This window comes from Microcaecilia unicolor, chromosome 1, assembly GCF_901765095.1.
Source record: "Microcaecilia unicolor chromosome 1, aMicUni1.1, whole genome shotgun sequence".
NCBI classification, from domain to species: domain Eukaryota; kingdom Metazoa; phylum Chordata; class Amphibia; order Gymnophiona; family Siphonopidae; genus Microcaecilia; species Microcaecilia unicolor.
Window position 1 is genome coordinate 648,329,369 of NC_044031.1, and position 17,097 is coordinate 648,346,465.

General features: G+C 44.3%; 1 protein-coding gene across 2 annotated transcripts in view; it reads right to left on the reverse strand.

Annotated features, from left to right (window-relative positions):
* The window catches only part of CARNS1 (carnosine synthase 1), a 119,996-nt gene that overhangs the window by 33,594 nt on the left and 69,305 nt on the right, over positions 1–17,097 (reverse strand). For both annotated transcript variants that reach the window (XM_030185665.1, XM_030185657.1), the window contains 2 exons: positions 14,701–14,908; positions 2,828–2,913 (listed from right to left, as the gene is read on the reverse strand). In XM_030185665.1, coding sequence (XP_030041525.1) covers positions 2,828–2,913; positions 14,701–14,908 — 294 coding nt within the window. The remainder of the gene's footprint in view (positions 1–2,827; positions 2,914–14,700; positions 14,909–17,097) is intronic.

Here is a 17,097-nt window from a genome sequence, read left to right on the forward strand (position 1 = left end):
TAGGTGGTCACTCCAATGTATAATTTTCTATGGGATGACCAGCAGTCTGTTGTGATAGAGACATGTCTGTTCACCAAGAATTGCTACCAGCTTCAGGTGCATCTCTGCTTTAAAGTGACCCAACTTATCACTGTTCTGTTTGGCCGGAGATCGGTAACCAGTTCAACAAGCATAGGCAACTTCACTGTTCTCATAGGCTATATTCACTGTATAGCAAAACTTAAGATCAGATGATCCACTGTTTGCATGATGAGGTTTGCAATAGCAAAATCCTGTTCCCAGTTCTACTGTTTCATTTTGTTTACGAAGAATCATCATTTATATCTTGTTTCTGGTTTTACTTTTTACATTTACCTACAAGCATCAGATGTAACTGAGTAAAAGTAGTAAAACCTGGTGAAATTATTACTTCGTAAAAGTAAAAGTAACAAATGTTTCCTGAACTTCTTTACAAGTAAAAGTAATATAGATTTTACTTAAGTACAGTAACAAGTTACATTTACTTAGTTACTATGCAAACAGCAAATGGCTATCCCCCGTTTACTAAGCCGCATGGCAAAGCCGACACAGTGCATTCAAAATGAACGGGCTGTGTCAGCATTAGTGCACCGGTAGCCGCTAGCATGGCTTAGTAAACTTTGCTGTACAAAGTTCTTATGTTTATGTTGAAATTGCATAAAGAAAAAAGAAAAAAAATGGAAGCCTCTAAACAAGCCAGACTTTATAAGAAATGCAATACTGGAAGAAGGGAAACAGAAATGCATTTCTTCTATGTGTGAAATACAAAATAAAAGAGATACATACTTTCCAAAGTTGTTGTAGTTCACTCAACAAAAAATTAAAAATAAGTTTCCTTCCTTTTGTTATCTGGGCATTTTATTTTCTAACCAAATTGCCCCTGTTTCTCTTGTCCACTTTCCTCATGTAAGTCTTCTGAGTTCTTTCCTAGGGTTTTCTTTCCAGTTCTTCTCTTCTTCCCTTTCTTCTCCACACGACATTGATCGTTTTCTTTCATCTCTTTTCTCCATTTCTCTCTTCTTTGCCTCTCCACTCATTGCTAGATTTTACCCTTCATTCTCCTTTTCTCTTACCCTAAGTCTCCAGTCTCCTTCCCCTACCCACCAGCTTTCTGTTTCCTACTCTTGCCCCCTGCACAGCTCTCCATTTCTTCTCTGTCTCTACTCTCCCAGCTTAATATTCCTCATAAGAACATACGAAAACATTTGTGTCAGACTAAGGTTTGGATTGAACTCATGCCTTTTCCAGTAGCAGATCGAGATGAGTTTTATTCTGGTATAGTACGTACTTTCCTGTTCTTGGAATCCTTACAGTCTAAGGGGGGTCTTTTACAAAGGCGTGGTAGTGTTTTTAGCATGCACTAAATGCTAGAGACACCCATAGGAATATATAGGCATCTGTAGCATTTAGCGCACACTTTTGTTTTTCACGTGAGCTGAAAACGCTAGTGTGCCTTTGTAAAAAGCCCACTAGGTTTGTACCTGAAGCAGTGGAGGGTTAAGCGATTTGCCCACAATAACAGGGAATGACACTGGGAGCAGAACCTGGCTTCTTTTGTTTTCAGCTTCCTGCTCTAACCATTAGGCTGTTCTTCCACTATGCCTTTGACCACATCCTATGGCAACATATTCCACCACTTAATTATAGGCTACATTAAAAAAAAATATTCTATGATTTGTTTTCAGTTTGCTGATCATTAGTTTTATGGAATGTTCCCTTGTTGTTCTTATTGTTTGAAAGGTTATTTTACTGTTTCATGCCTCCTAATTTAGGGGGGTCTTTTACTAAGCCACGGCAGTGCTTTTAGCACGTGTTGATTAGCACATGCTAAACGATAGAGATACACATATGGGTATATTAAGACCCCCTTGATATATTTCTCTTGTATTCCCCTCTAGCTCTAACTTGTTTCACCTTTCTTCATAAGGGAAACGTTCTATCCCCTTTATCATTTTTGTTACCCTGTTATAAACCTTTTCTACTTCTGCTGTATTGTTTTTCAGATATGGGGACCAGAACTACACACAGTACTCAAGGTTCAGTGACATCAGAGACCTATATGGAGGCATAATGATATTCTCAGTTTTGTTCTTCATTCATTTCTTAATCATCCCTAACATTCTATTTGCTTTCAACTTATTGTCCACAGTGATTTGAAGATCTTTTCTTGATTGGTGACTCCTAACACAGACCCCAGCATCCTATACCTGTAGTTGGGATTATATTTTCCTATGTGTGTCACTTTACATTGTCCATCGTAAATTTCAACTGCTATTTAGTTGCCCAGTCTCAAAGGTGTGCATAAGCTCAATGAAAAAAAAAATCAGGGAGACATTACAGATATTAATTTATGCTGATGCCCCCAAGAGTTCATTGTTATATCTTAATATTTTCCTACTTCATGTTTGCTGTCACTTGTAACCATTAGTTGTAATACAGCATGGTTCCTTTGCACAACCACATTTAGTATATATATTTTTTTTATCTCTGAAACAGTTTCTAGCCCTTCTTATCTTAGAAAATTAGCAATTACAAGTCCAGAAATGCAATGGAGTAAAACCACAAATGACTCAGCCTGTTCAGATGACATAGATGTAGTTGGTTACATCAGTGCTTAAATCAGCAGGTTTATTTTCTTAACAAATAGGTTCATTTTCAAGTAACATGGGCTTAGCAACTTTCTTTCTCTCTTTCTCACTGTTATTGTAGGGCTGCTGATCTCAGCTGTCAGTAACTGCTATGGCAACGGGGCCCAGGATGGCCACAAGTTGTCATTAAAGGGTCTGAGGGACAGTGTCTGCCCCGTTACCTTGCTCAGGAGAGGCCGGTCTTCGCGGGATCTGCAGACGACAGTGCAGATACGAACCGCCAGTTTGGGCCTCGAGAAGGAGTAGCCTGGGAAGGGCGAGACAAGAAAATAGAGTACAAGAGAAGTGAAGAAAGAAAGAAGAGTGGAGCAGAGAAAGAGGAGACAAGTGAAGGGCAAAGCCAGATGAGAGGAAGAGAGGAAAGAAAACACAATAAAGGAGGAAAAAAAACATTTAAAAAGGAGGAGAAAATAGGATATAAGGAAGGAGGAAGAATAAAAGCAAGAGAAATTAATAGTGTGAGCAGATAGATGGAGGAGACAAGGAAAAGGAGCAAGTGTATATTAGGGAAGAGGAAAATGAATTATTGCAAGTGAATAAAAGGAAAAGAGAAGGTAATGAAAGCACAATATACAAAGAAAGAGAATATTTAGAGAACAAAGAGGAAAAATGAAAGAATATTAGTAAATATAGAAAAGAACCAAGAGAAAAGAAAGATTGTATAGACAAAAACAAACCAAGAGAACAGAAAAGAAAAAGAAAGACATAAGAAGGGTAGAAATAGGTAGAAATAAGATGAGAGTAAGATAAAAATAGGGAAGGAGAAACAAATTGAGAATGGAATAGAAAGGTAAACAAAAAGAGGAAATGAACAAAAAAGAAGGAAACAAGAAAATAAAAAAAATCTTTAAAGCCATTCCTTTGGTTTCTGGCTTTCTTTTCTTCTTTTGGGAGTTGTGGATCACTGATTCTGACTTTGATTCTAAGTTTCTCTATGTGTATTATTCTCCATCTACCCATCCACCCATCCACAGGTCTTTGGTCTTACACCAACACTATGGTGCTCATTTTCAAAAGAGAAAAATGTCTCAAAAGCGGCACAAAGCAGCAGATGGACTTTTTTCTCACAAAAATATCTAAAGTCTTGATTTTGAAAACTCTGAATTGGGATGTTTTACTCTGCGGTTCATCTAAATTGCAAAGGTGCGTGTTGGAGGCATGTTTTGGGCGGGCTTAAAATCTGGACGTTTTTCAGCAATAATGGAACAGAAAAAAAGGTCCAGGGAAAAAAAGAAGTATGCTTTTATCTAGACCTGTTTCAGTCATGACTTAGGGGTCCTTTTACAAAGCCATGGTAAAAAGTGACCTGTGGTAGCGTGGGCGCATCTTTTGGGGAAAAGGCCATTTTTTTAATAGGCCAGGAAATGGGCTTGTGCAAAAATTAAAACTAGAATGCGCCTATTTACAGCCTGAGCTCTTACCGCCAGCCATTGACATTAGCCATCCCACGGCTTTCTAAAAGGGTCCCTAAGAAAAAGGTGCCCTAACTGACTAGCTGACTACTGGAGGGATTAAGGCATGACCTCCTCTTAATCCCCCAGTAGTTACTGACCCTCTTCCACCCCCCAACGTTGTGACAATGGCAGTAGATACTAGGCTTTATGATAGGCCCAGATATAGTGAAGATACCTGTAGCAGGTATTCTCTGACGACAGCAGGCATTATATTCTCACACATGGTTTAATGCAATCCTGCATTGCCCGGTCCAGAGTTTATGAGAAGCTATTAAGAGCTTTGTGGAGCGTGAGACATGCTCCACTGCACATGTGCGAGTGCTTCCCGCCTGCGCAAGAGTGTGATTACTGCAGTACAATACTACAGCATAAAAAAGAAAAAGACAAAAAAAGGAGACAGGTTCAAGTGGAGGCGGGAAGGTTGTGTCCTCGGAGAATACCTGCTACTATGCTTTCTCCGAGGACAAGCAGGCCTATGTATTCTCACACATGGGGAATCCTTAGTATCCAGGCTCACAGAAAACAACAACCATTGGTCAACTGGGTTTCACAACAGCGAGGACATTATATAGATTAACCTGAAACTATATACAAACTATGTGAGAGTGCAGCCTGGAACAGAAGAAAACAGGCCTAGGGGGGTGGAGTTGGATTCTAGACCCCAAACAGATTCTGCAGTACTGTCTGTCCAAACAAACTGTTGCATTGGGTATTCTGCTCAAGGTAGTAGTGAGATGTGAATGTGTGGACTGAAGACCATGTTGCAGCCTTGCAATTTCTTCAGTGGAGGCTGACTGTGGCTCTGATATTGTGAGCCTTGACATGACCCTCCAGGGTCAACCCAGCCTGGGAATAATGAAAGAAATGCAATCTGCCAGTCAATTAGAGATTGTGCATTTCCCGATTTGCGACCCCTATCCTGTTGGGATTAAAAGAAAAAAAAAAGTTAGGCAGACTGTCTGTGGGGCTTAGTCCGCTCCATGTAATAGGCCAGTGCTCGCTTGCAGCCCAAGGTGTGCAAGGTGCTCTTGCCAGGATGGGCATGAGGTTGAGGAAAGAATGTTGGGAAGACAATTGATTGGTTCAGATGGAACTCCGACACCACCTTAGGCAGGAACTTGGGAAGCATGTGGAAGACTACTTTGTTGTGATGAAATTTTGTGTAAGACGCATCCACTACTAAGGCCTGAAGTTCACTGACTCTACTAGCTGAAGTAACAGCCACCAAGAAAATGACCTTCCAGGTCAAGTACTTCAGATGGCAGGAATCTAGTGGCTCAAAAGGAGCTTTCATCAGCTGGGTGAGAATGACGTTGAGGTCCCATGACACAGGTGGAGATTTGACAGGGAGCTTTGATAAAAGCAAACCTCTCATGAAGCAAACAACTAGAGGCTGTCCAGAGATGGGCTTACCCTCTACACGTTGATGATAAGCACTAATTGCACTAAGATGAACCCTTATGGCGTTGGTCTTAAGATCAGACTTGGAAATGTGTAGAAAGTACAGTATTCAAGCAGGGTGTGTGTAGGAAAAGAAATTCAATCTAGGATCTTGCCCTCACACCAGATGGCAAACCTCCTCCATTTAAAAGAGTAACACATTTTAGTGGAATCTTTCCTGGATTCCAGCAAGACCCGGGAGACACCCTCCGTCAGACCCAAGGAAGCAAATTCTAAGCTCTCAACATCCAGCTGTGAGGGCCAGAGACTGGAAGTTGGGATGAAGAAGAGACCCGTTGGGATGAAGAAGAGACTCGTTCTGCATGATGAGGGTTGGAAAACACTCCAATCGCTCCACAGTTTTTCAGAGGATAACTCCAGAAGAGGGGATCAGATCTGCCGAGGCCAGTAAGGAGCTATCAGTATTATGGTCCCACGGTCTTGCTCTTGCTTGAGTTTCAACAGTCTTTCGCACAAGAGGTATTGGAGAATATGTATACAGAAGACCCATTCCCCAATGGAGGAAGGCATCTGATGCTAGTCTGTCATGAGCCTGGAACAGAACTGAGGGACCTTGTGACTGATGTGGGTGGCAAACAGATCCAACTGAGGGGGTGCCCCACGTTCAGAAGATCTTACGGGCAACACCCATGTTGAGAGACTACTCATGAGGTTGAATGACCCTGCTCAGTCTGTTGGCCAGGCTGTTGTTTTTGCCCACCAGATAAGTAGCTCGAAGGAGTAGACTATGCTGGAGAGCCCAATGCCACATTCAAATGGCCTCTTGACACAGACGGCGTGATCCGGTGCCCCCCTGCTTGTTGGTGTAATACATTGCAACCTGATTGTCTGTTTGAATTAGTACAATTTGGTGAGACAGCCGATCTCGGAAAGTCTTTACAGCGTTCCAAATAGCCCGAAGCTCCAGGAGATTGATCTGGAGTTCTGTTTCCTGGGCGGACCAAGCATCTTGAGTCTGAAGCCCTACATGGGCTCCCCAACTGAGGTGAGATGAATCCATTGTCAGCACGTTCTGAGGCAGAGGAATTTTGAATGAAAGCCCCAGAGTCAAATTGGATTGAATGGTCCACCACAACAGGGGGCGAGTAAGCTCTGGGGGACACTTGGGTTCCCCGTGGCTTGTTATCACTGAGAAGCTAAGGTCCATTGGGCAGTTCTCATGTGAAGACGTGTTACAGGCATCACATAAACTGTGGATGCCATACCATGTGCCCCAACAGCCTCAAAATCTGCCGAATCGTGACATGCTGAGAGGATCAAACCCAAGAAGCCAGTGTGACTAATGTCTGCTCTTGGCCCCGGGAGGAAGGCTTGAACCTTTTTGTTTTGAGCAGGGCTCCAATGAACTCCAACTGCTGGGCAGGGTGTAATTGGGACGAGGTAGTTTAAAATGAACCCTAGTAACTCCAGCACCTGAATAGTCCTCCGCATCAACTCCCGAGCACTGTACTCTGATGTTCTCTTCACCAGCCAATTGTTGAGAAAAGGGAACACATGGACTCCCAGTCTGTGTAGTAATGCTGCGACTACCACTAGACATTTGGTAAATGCCCTGGGAGCTGATGTGAGGCCAAATGGCAATACGTGGTACTGGAAATGCTGTGTTCCCAACCAAAACCGTAGATACTTCTGGTGGGCTGGAAGTATCAGGATATGTGTATATGCATCCTTTAAGTCCAGAGAGCATAGCCAATCATTTTCCTGAATCATGGGTAGAAGGGTGCCCAGAGAACCATCCTGAACTTTTCTTTGACCAGGAATTTGTTCAAGGCCCTTAGGTCTAGGATGGGACGCATCCCCCTGTCTTCTTTTGCACGAGGAAGTACCTGGAATAGAATCCCCGCCCTTCCTCTCCTGGTGGAATGGGCCTTAAGAAGGGCTGAGAGTTCCTCTGCAAGTACCTACTCATGCTGAGAGCTGAAGAAATGAGCTCTTGGTAGGCAATTTGCAAGTTTCTGATACCAATTGAAGGCGTATCCAGTCCAGACAATTTGAAGAACCAACCGGTCGGAGGCGATAAGAGTCCACCTTTTGTGAACAAACTTCAGCCGTTCTCTGACTGGCAAGTCGTCCGGCACGGACACTTGGACAGCGGCTATGCTCTGTTGGAGTCAGTCAAAAGCTTGTCCCTTGCTTTGACTGGGGAGCAGCAGGGGACTTAGGCACATGCTGTTGACAAGAACGAACGCACTGGGGCTGAGCCTGTGAAGGTGGGCGAGAGAAGGAGGTGTACCTACGCCTCTGTGAGTAGTAAGTACCCCTTCTTGACTTGTCACAAGACCTCCAAGAGGAGGAGGCAGATTCAGAAGGCACCTGGTGGGAGAGAGAAGAGATGGTATCAGTGTGTTTCTTGATCTGGTCAGCAACCTCTTCAACGTCCTGTCCAAAAGGTTATCCCCATGAAAAGGGGCATCTGCCAATCTCTGCTGAACTGCCGGTTCCAAGTCAGAGACACGCAGCCATGAGAGTCTGCACATCACTATACTTTGGGCAGAGTTCCTGGATGCCACGTCAAAAGTGTTGTAGGTGCCCCTGGCCAAGAACTTACAACACGCCTTTTGCTGCTTGGCCAACTGTCAAAGTGACTCAGCCTGCTCCGGTGGGAGAGAGTCAGCCAAATTTTGCGCACCGAGTCCCACAAGTAGATGTTCATGAATAGCTGGTATGATTGTATATGTGACACAAGTATTGAAGCCTGAAACATCTTCCTCCCAAAAGAGTCCAAGGTGCTAGCTTCTATAGCTGAGACCCCCTCACACCTGCGAGTAGTGTAAGATATGAGCAGGATTCCAATTAGCGAGATGTTGGTAGTCGTGGCAATCGGAATCTCTGCATACAGGAGTGAAGGAGTAGCTACAATCACTAACCACATCACCTAGCCTCAAAGGCTAGGTGAGGAAATTTAATTAAATTAGGATTGAGATGGACTTCCCAGAATTCAATCACACCAACTACTTAAATTTTCATAAACAATCACGTTTTCTTTTTATTTGTGAACAAACAACTTCTTTTAAGGCTATCAATGCTAACTCTTAAATAAATAACTATATTTTTAACTCATTTTTCTATCTTACTTCTTTACAGGTTAATATTTCAAAAGCAACAAACAAATTTCATCAGATAAGTACTAACTTTTTTTCTTAAAATTTTAAACCTTAACCAAATTTTCTAATTGATTTATTAACGTTTACTGTGTCAAACAAGAATTTGAGGCTTTCTGCATTACTTTATCTCTTTCAGGAACCCTGCACCTCTACAGGATCCCCGGATCACCAGGTAAGTAGTTCTCTAAGTTGTATAAATGTTTTGGTTTTTTTCAAAGCACTTATCTGTTCTCCCTTTTTGTATCAGGTTCTCCAAGTCGCTGTAACCTTTCTTGCGCTGGGGCCCAGTTGTCCGCTCCGCTTTTTCAGGTCTTTTCTTCCTCCTAAACCTAACCTAACAAACTCAAAAGGAAAGAAAACCCTTTTCTCCCTAAAATCTGCTTTCCTAAAGGTCAATCAATGTAATTGGGGTCAGTTCTATTTTCAAAAATAAAAAGAACACATCGCCCTTTCTTTTTCAACCTGCCCTTTTTTTACACAGTCCCTGCACTAGAGGAGCACTATGATGTTGACTCTTTCCAACACTTTCACCATACCAATCACAACCACATCAAACAAATCACTTACAACTATTCTCAGACTTTTCCCCTATGTTCACTCTTCTCTTTCACTCAAATATTTTATTATTTATTTCATTCAGTCAACCTTCCAAACTATGGGCCCTCTCACCACATCAGACACCAACCGCACACACCCTCTTCGTCTGGCAGCTTCAGCTCCTCTGCCCAACTGTCCACAGCCCCGTTGCCTTAGCAACGGAACTGCGGCCAGAGTTCCGCAGACCCCTCAGCCAATCAGTTGTACTCCCCAAGATTCCGCTTTACTCTGCTGACCAGCGGAATCTTGAGCAACACAACTGAATCTCCATTTTATTCTTTACCTTTCCCATTGAAATCAATGGGAAAAATACTAAAACTCAAATTTTAAAGTCCCAATTTACCCAAATTACACCAAAATCACACCCAACACTAAACATTACCCCCTCTATTTAACCCTATTTTTAAAATTTAAATCTAACATTTTTTTACGTCCGTCCCAATTTTTTCCCTAAAAACACCCCTTTAAAATTCTCCAAATTATTTTAAAAATACCCCAAAAATTCACATACCTTCCCCTTTACCCACTACATCGAATTTAACCCTCTTACTTTTGATTAACCCCTTCAAAACCACCCCCTCAAAATCACCCCTTTAAAATATTAAAATTGTAAAACTAAATCACCAGAAAAATCATAAAAAATTCCCCGATCAAGAATCTGAAAACTAAATTCAAATTAAAGCAATCCCTGATTTTTTAAAAATAAAAACCCGTATTTACACAATTTAAAAATAAATAAATGGAAATTTTAGGTTTAAAAACCCCTTACCTTATTGTAGATTTTCCGCACATGTTTCCCCTTCCATCCGTTTCGGTCCCGACGCCCTCCACGCGAAATCGGAGTAAAAAATAAAAAAACGTCCGAGTCTGGGCCCAACATTTAGGCCCCGGCTTTGGCCTAAACGCGAAACGCGCGTCCGCGATTCGTGCATGAGGCTCGCTGCCTCATGCACACCCCCTCACTCCGGCGACGTCTTACCCGTCGGCTCCTCCTCTCCTCGGCGTGTCCAGAGCAGGAAACAGGCCTCCTCACCGGCCTTTCTGCTCCTCCATCTCTCCGGCCCCGAAAACACTGCAGCTTCCTCCCGCAATGACCCCATCGCCGCTTCTTCTTCCGGACTCCACGCAGTACCCGGAGCGCTCCTCCAGTGCTCCGACTCACGTCTGCAGGCCCGGGGACGTTCCCAACCATCCCCGGACCCCGAAAAGTGCAGTGCCTCGTCCCCAAAACTGGGTCTGCATTGCCAGGCCCCGAGACTTGCTCCCACGTCCCCGGAGCTGAAAAACGCTGCGCTGCCTCCTGCAGCTTTACTCCCGCGATGACCCTAACTGGCCAGAAGCCCTTCCTTCCCCCCAGGTAAATATATATATATATATATATATATATATATATATATATATATTTAAAAAAATTATTTATTCCCTCCTTAACCCTCGTTACACTTCTCTGCCCAGGTGTGCCAAAGCATAGTCCCTAGAAATCTTGGCTCTTTTGAGGGTGGATTCAACCATGAGGGAATGTTGAGGCAACTGAGGATTATCAAACCCAAGGGTACTGTGAATCCAGTACTTGGTATCAATCTTCTTGGGCAGCACCGGGACAGACAGAGGGGACTCCCAATTCCACACGAAAATGTCCTGCAGGATCTCATGCAGCAGAACAGTCACAGCCTCTCTAGGAGGAGATTTGTAGCCCAGGACCTTGAGCATCTTGGCCCTGGGCTCGTCCTCCACCTGCAAAGGAAATGGAATGGCAGCCACCATTTCCTTGACAAAAGAGAGAAAGGAAAGGCTCTTAGGTGGAGACTTTCTCCTTTCTTGTGGAGGGGAGGAGTCGGAGGGGATGCCATAGGACCATGAGCACTCCTTATCGATGTCAGTCAAAAACTCCTAATGGGAGGGCTGAGACCGAGCCTGCCTCGACCTACAGGAACAATGTCCCTGAGAGTGGCATCGAGGAGTAGACTCCTTCCTTGACCCCAGCGAAGCTTCTTCCACAGACATTGAGGGGGTACAGGCCTAGGAGGCAGTTGACACTGTGGCTGTATGTGACACTGGCGTCAGAGGCTGCAGCACAGGCTGGGGGCCAAGCAGGGCTGCAATGGGAGGCATGGTAGGAGCAAGCACCCCCCCAATGCTAATGTACTCTGTTGCAGGATACCAGCCAGCAGCTCAGGGAGCAAGGCCCAGATGTGCTCATTGAGGGTTGATACTGGGAAAGGCTGCGGTGGCAGTTCAGAGACAACCTGAAGAACTGCTGGGGTCGAGTCAGGAGGCTGGTCCTGGCTGCTCAGAGACCTTCGAACCGGCACCCCTTGTAGGGAGGGGAAGCGGTTCTCCCAGTGCTGGTGCTTCTCGGGTGCCGAATCCATCGGCACCCCAGAGCTCTTGGCACCGTGCATTGAAGGGGATTTATGCCGATGCTTCTTGGCCTTCACCCAAAGCTGGTCATTGAGGCTCCTCGATGCTGACGAGGATGACATCAAATCTTCATGTCGCCTCGGTGTCAGGTCCAATGCAGGCTGGTCCCGGGGAACTTGCACAGCAGTCAGCATTGAGGCAGATGGAGAACCACTCAATCCACAACAGCTCCCAGTGTCGACAAATCTTGCAGCCATACGTACCGATGATGCTGATGCAACCCCTGACTTCGATGCCAACGCCTACATTGAGGATTTAGACCGGGCTCCAAAAATCTGCTCCCGTTGAGCCTCTCTAGCCAACTTGGTCCTTCTCTTCATACAAAGACATAGGACAGAATTACAAGGACTATGGGTCAGGCCCTAGGCATAGACCGGGCTCCAAAAATCTGCTCCCGTTGAGCCTCTCTAGCCAACTTGGTCCTTCTCTTCATACAAAGACATAGGACAGAATTACAAGGACTATGGGTCAGGCCCTAGGCACTGAAGACACCAAGAATGGGTGTCCTTGCCACAGATAGTCCAATTACACCGGGTACAGTGCTTAAACCCACTAGGAACTTGAGTGGACATGGAAGGAAAAACCACTGCAGCCAAATCAAATGACTCGATGGTGCCACAAAAAGGGGCAAGGCACCAGAGAAAAAAGAACAAGAGAACCTGACTGAAGTCAAGGCCTAAAAGTGGTCTGATAACATGGAAAATAAAGGAAACTTAAAAATGGGAAAAAAAGAAACTAAAACAATAAAGGTAAGGCAGAAAGGGTAACCCGAACAAGGGGACACAAAACACATCAGAAAAAAACACCGCAAAGGCACCCAAAAACCTCTTTCGGACACAGCTATGAACAGCAGAAGCAAAACGCAACTACTCCTCACAGTGGTAAAAAATGAACTGCAGTAACCGCATTCTCGCGGTGGGTGGGAAGGCACTCTGATGCTCCACAAAGCTCTTAATAGCTTGTCATAAACTCCGGACCAGGCAACGTGGGATCATGTTACCCATGTGTGAGAATACATAGGTCTGCTTGTCCTCGGAGAATATGGCCATTCCCAAGAAAGCAGCAAGCAAGTGGATGAAGTAGCCTAGTGGTTAGTGCAATGGACAGTGAACAATGAGAGCCAGGTTCAATTCCCATTTTAACTCTTTAATTTTAGTACAAATATATGAGCCCTCCTGGAACAGAGAAATACCTCCTGTACCTAAATATATGTGACCTGCAAACCTGAGGGCTATTTTAGTGGTGGACCTTTAGGTACAGTACATTTTCTCTGCTTCTGGAGGACTCACCATACAATATGAAGGGGATTAGGTGGGATTTGTACTTGGGTCCTTATATGTGAAGTTCACTGCACTGACCACTAGGCTGCCCCTCTGCACTGCTGAGAAGTCTGTGTGGCTAGTTTACTAGGAATGCTGCCAGACAGATCTCTCTATGGCTTGTTTTTCCCTGGGACTTTTTTTTTTCATAAATGGTACTTACAGATGGTCATGTTGAGCATGAAAACGTCTAGCTCAAAGCCATGATCGAACCAGAAATTTACACATTTTTCTGGTTCGACTATGGCTGCGAGCTAGACTTTTTTTTGATGTTTTCGTCAAAACGTCTCAATTCGGACTTAAGACTTCATATCAAAAGTGCCCCTCCATGGTGCCATGGCCATTATACTACAAACCCCTTAGCATGAATGCCAACATAGAAGCAGGGTGTACACACTGTAACACTAAGAGGGGCATTTTTGATGTGATGCCTAAGTCCGACTTTGGATATTTTGTAAAAAACGTCCAAAATCTGAACAGGAAAGGTCATTTTTGAAAAAGAAAAATGTCTATCTTTTTTTCTTTTAGAAAATACTTTTCGAACAAGGTTTTGTGCTTTGGATGTTTTGTTTTTTGGTCCATTTAAAAAAAAATGGAGTAAGTGCAAAACAGAGAAAATCAAGCCATTGGGATGTAGGAGGAGCTAGCATTTCTAGCAAATTGGTTCCCCAGACATCCCAGGAGAACAATGTGGCACCCTAGGGGGCAAGGCTGCGCACTTCATAAAAATGCTCCCAGGTACTCATCTCACCTTTGCTCCCTTATCTTGTCCTATGAGCCCTCCAAAACCCATTCAAAACTACTGCCCCCCCACTGTACACCACTACAATAGCCCTTATGGGTGAAGGGGGTACCTATATGTGGGTAGAGTAGGGTTTTGGTGACTTTGGGAGGAGTCACAGTTTCCACCACAAGTGTGACTGGTAGAGGGAGATAAAGACCTGAGTCCCCCACTCCATAGTGCACTGTACTAACCACTACACTACTCTAGGGACCTGAATGCTTCTCTAATAGACTTGGTTATAACATCTGAGGCTGTCATACAGGCTGGTAAGTCATACTTTTATTCACATTCTTGGGGGGGTGGGAGGGAGTCACTGACCTCCGAGGGGGTATTAGGAGGGTCATCCCTGATTCCCTCCAGTGGTCATCTGTTCATTTAGGGCACCTTTTTGTGCCTTATAAAAACAGGTCTAGCTCAAAATGTCTTAGTTTTAGTTTTGTTTCATTATGGCTGAAAACATCTAAGTCTTAGGAACACCCAAATCCCGCCCTTAACACGCCCTTGACATGCCCCCTTGAGATTTGGACGCACTGCAGACGAACAGCATAGAAAAACATCTGAAAAACAGGTTTTGAAAATACTGATTTAGACGTTTTTGTAAGAAAAATGTCCAAATGCTGCTTTAAGCCAATTTTTAGACGTTTTTCTCTTTTGAAAACGAGTCCCTAAGAATACTGCAGTCACTTCTGACATGGTCACCCTCTTCCCTTGAAGCCCGAGAAGCAACTTTTTCCCTTGCCACATCTGGTCTTTGACATGAAACATAGATTAGAACAGTCACTTGTCATGGTATTCTGTTGTCATGACATCAATGTGTCAGAAATACATTTTATCTGACACCAAACATGTTATTTAATCTGGGAGGGAAAGGGCACTAGGTGATATTTTCCTTACATCCAAAAGCGATGGGAGACTCTGGTGGTAAGATTTTCAAGGGCTGTATAGTAGGACAGAAGGCTTCTACTAGGATGCTCTCTTCTTCCTCCAACTTCTCTAACAACGACACCACTGCCTGGAAGATGGCATTGGAATCTAGTTTGGGATGAAAGGATACCCTCTGTATCCGTCTGCTCCAGTGCCAGCCAGCTGGCTTCACCACCACCTGCAAGAAAGAGGAAATTCTCAGAACATGGCCTCTGTCCAAATAGTACATCTGAGCCGTGTACATAGCATTAATCAACTACCAGCTAAATCCATGCCATAAAGAACATTCTCAAGTAATCTTGAGCTAGCAAAGGAGTGCGTCAAGCCTTAGTGACACAAAAGGTCAAATAACTTGATGTGTTCCTTATGGGTGTGCTAGCATACAACTTATGTTTCTATGGTTTTGGTAATCACAGCCTACCATGTGACTGATTTTCTTGGCAAGACATTAAATGACTTGCTATTGCTGTCTAAACTCTGCAGCATCTAATCTTCCCAACTGTTCTATGAGTCAGACCTGACTCTACTTAAATTCCAGGATCTGATAAGTTTGGGCTTATGCAGGATGGCACAGAGTGGCATAATTGAAAGGGACGCCCAAGTTTTCCTGAGGATGTCCTCGCAGGACGTCCCCAGACAGGGGCGGGAAAACCCATATTATCGAAACAAGATGGACGCCCATCTTCCGTTTCGCTAATACGGTCGGGGACGCCCAAATCTCAACATTTAGGTCGACCTTAGAGATGGTCGTCCTTACAGATGGTCGTCCCTGATTTTCTGTGATAATGGGAACCGAGGACGCCCATCTCAGAAACAACCAAATCCAAGCCATTTGGTCATGGGAGGAGTCAGCATTCGTAGTGCACTGGTCCCCCTGACATGCCAAGACACCAACCGGGCACCCTAGGGGGCACTGCAGTGGACTTCAGAAATTGCTCCAGGTGCATAGCTCCCTTACCTTGTGTGCTGAGCCCCCCCAAACACCCGCTCCCCACAACTGTACACCACTACCATAGCCCTTAGGGATGAAGGAGGGCACCTACATGTGGGTACAGTGGGTTTCTGGTGGGTTTTGAAGGGCTCACATTTACCACCACAAGTGTAACAGGTAAGGGGGGATGGGCCTGGGTAATCCTGCCTGAAGTGCACTGCACCCACTAAAACTGCTCCAGGGATCTGCATACTGCTGTCATGGAGCTGGGTATGATATTTGAAGCTGGCATAGAGGCTGGAAAAATATATATTTTTAATTTTTTGGGAGGGTGGGAGGGGATTAGTGACCACTGGGAGAGTAAGGGGAGGTCATCCTCGATTCCCTCCGGTGGTCATCTGGTCATTTAGGGCACATTTTTGTGGCTTGGTCATAAGAAAAAAAAAGACCAGGTAAAGTCGTTCAAGTGTTCGTCAGGGACGCCCTTCTTTTTTCCATTATCGGTCGAGGACGCCCATGTGTTAGGCACGCCCCAGTCCTTCCTTTGCTACGCTTCCGACACACCCCGGTGAACTTTGGTCGTCCCCGTGACGGAAAGCAGTTGAGGACACCCAAAATCGGCTTTCGATTATGCCGATTTTGGCGACCCTGTAAGAAGGACGCCCATCTTGCGATTTGTGTCGAAAGATGGGCGTCCTTCTCTTTCGAAAATAAGCCTGCTGGTATACTATATATAATGTGTGGATTATAAATTTGTTGACTTTTAAAATTCGAATATTCCTTTAAAGTTTATCTCTATTCCATTTGGCTTTACAAGCCAACGAATGTTTATGGAGTGAAGAGTCCCTGATGACTTGAATTTAGTTAGCACTCTGGTTATGGAGGAGGGGTTGTTGAGATAATATCCATCTGCAGCACTTATTCATACCCTTTGTTAACGGCAGCAGCTTAACTGTAAGGGGGTTCTCCATGGACAGCAGGATCGTGCAGCCATACCAAGTAGTGATTTCACCTGACAGAACCACACATGGATCTACTCTCAAATTCCATGACAAAAATTGTAGTGACTTCAAGTTGGGACTAAGTGGCCAGCCTTCCTGTTGTGTCAGGTGGAAGGGGTGAGTGCCCAGGTGAACGTGTGGTTTGCTCATTAATGTAGCAAGTCATGGAAACTAGATTTGCTGTGGTAAAGGAGGCATCTAATGCTAGTCTGTTTTCCACTGTTCGTTTGGAGCAGAAAACCAGGCACTTTGAATTTGTTGGGTTGAAAATTGGTCTGTGTCTAAAAATCCACACTTTTTAAAGGGACTATTTGTGAGGGTCGAGTATAAAACTCAGCTTGACTGTAATTTGAATATGTTTTCCCAGCAGATAGGCTGTGTGGAGGATCATATGCATAGAGTTCACCAGTTTCCAGATTTTAATTGCACCCTGTT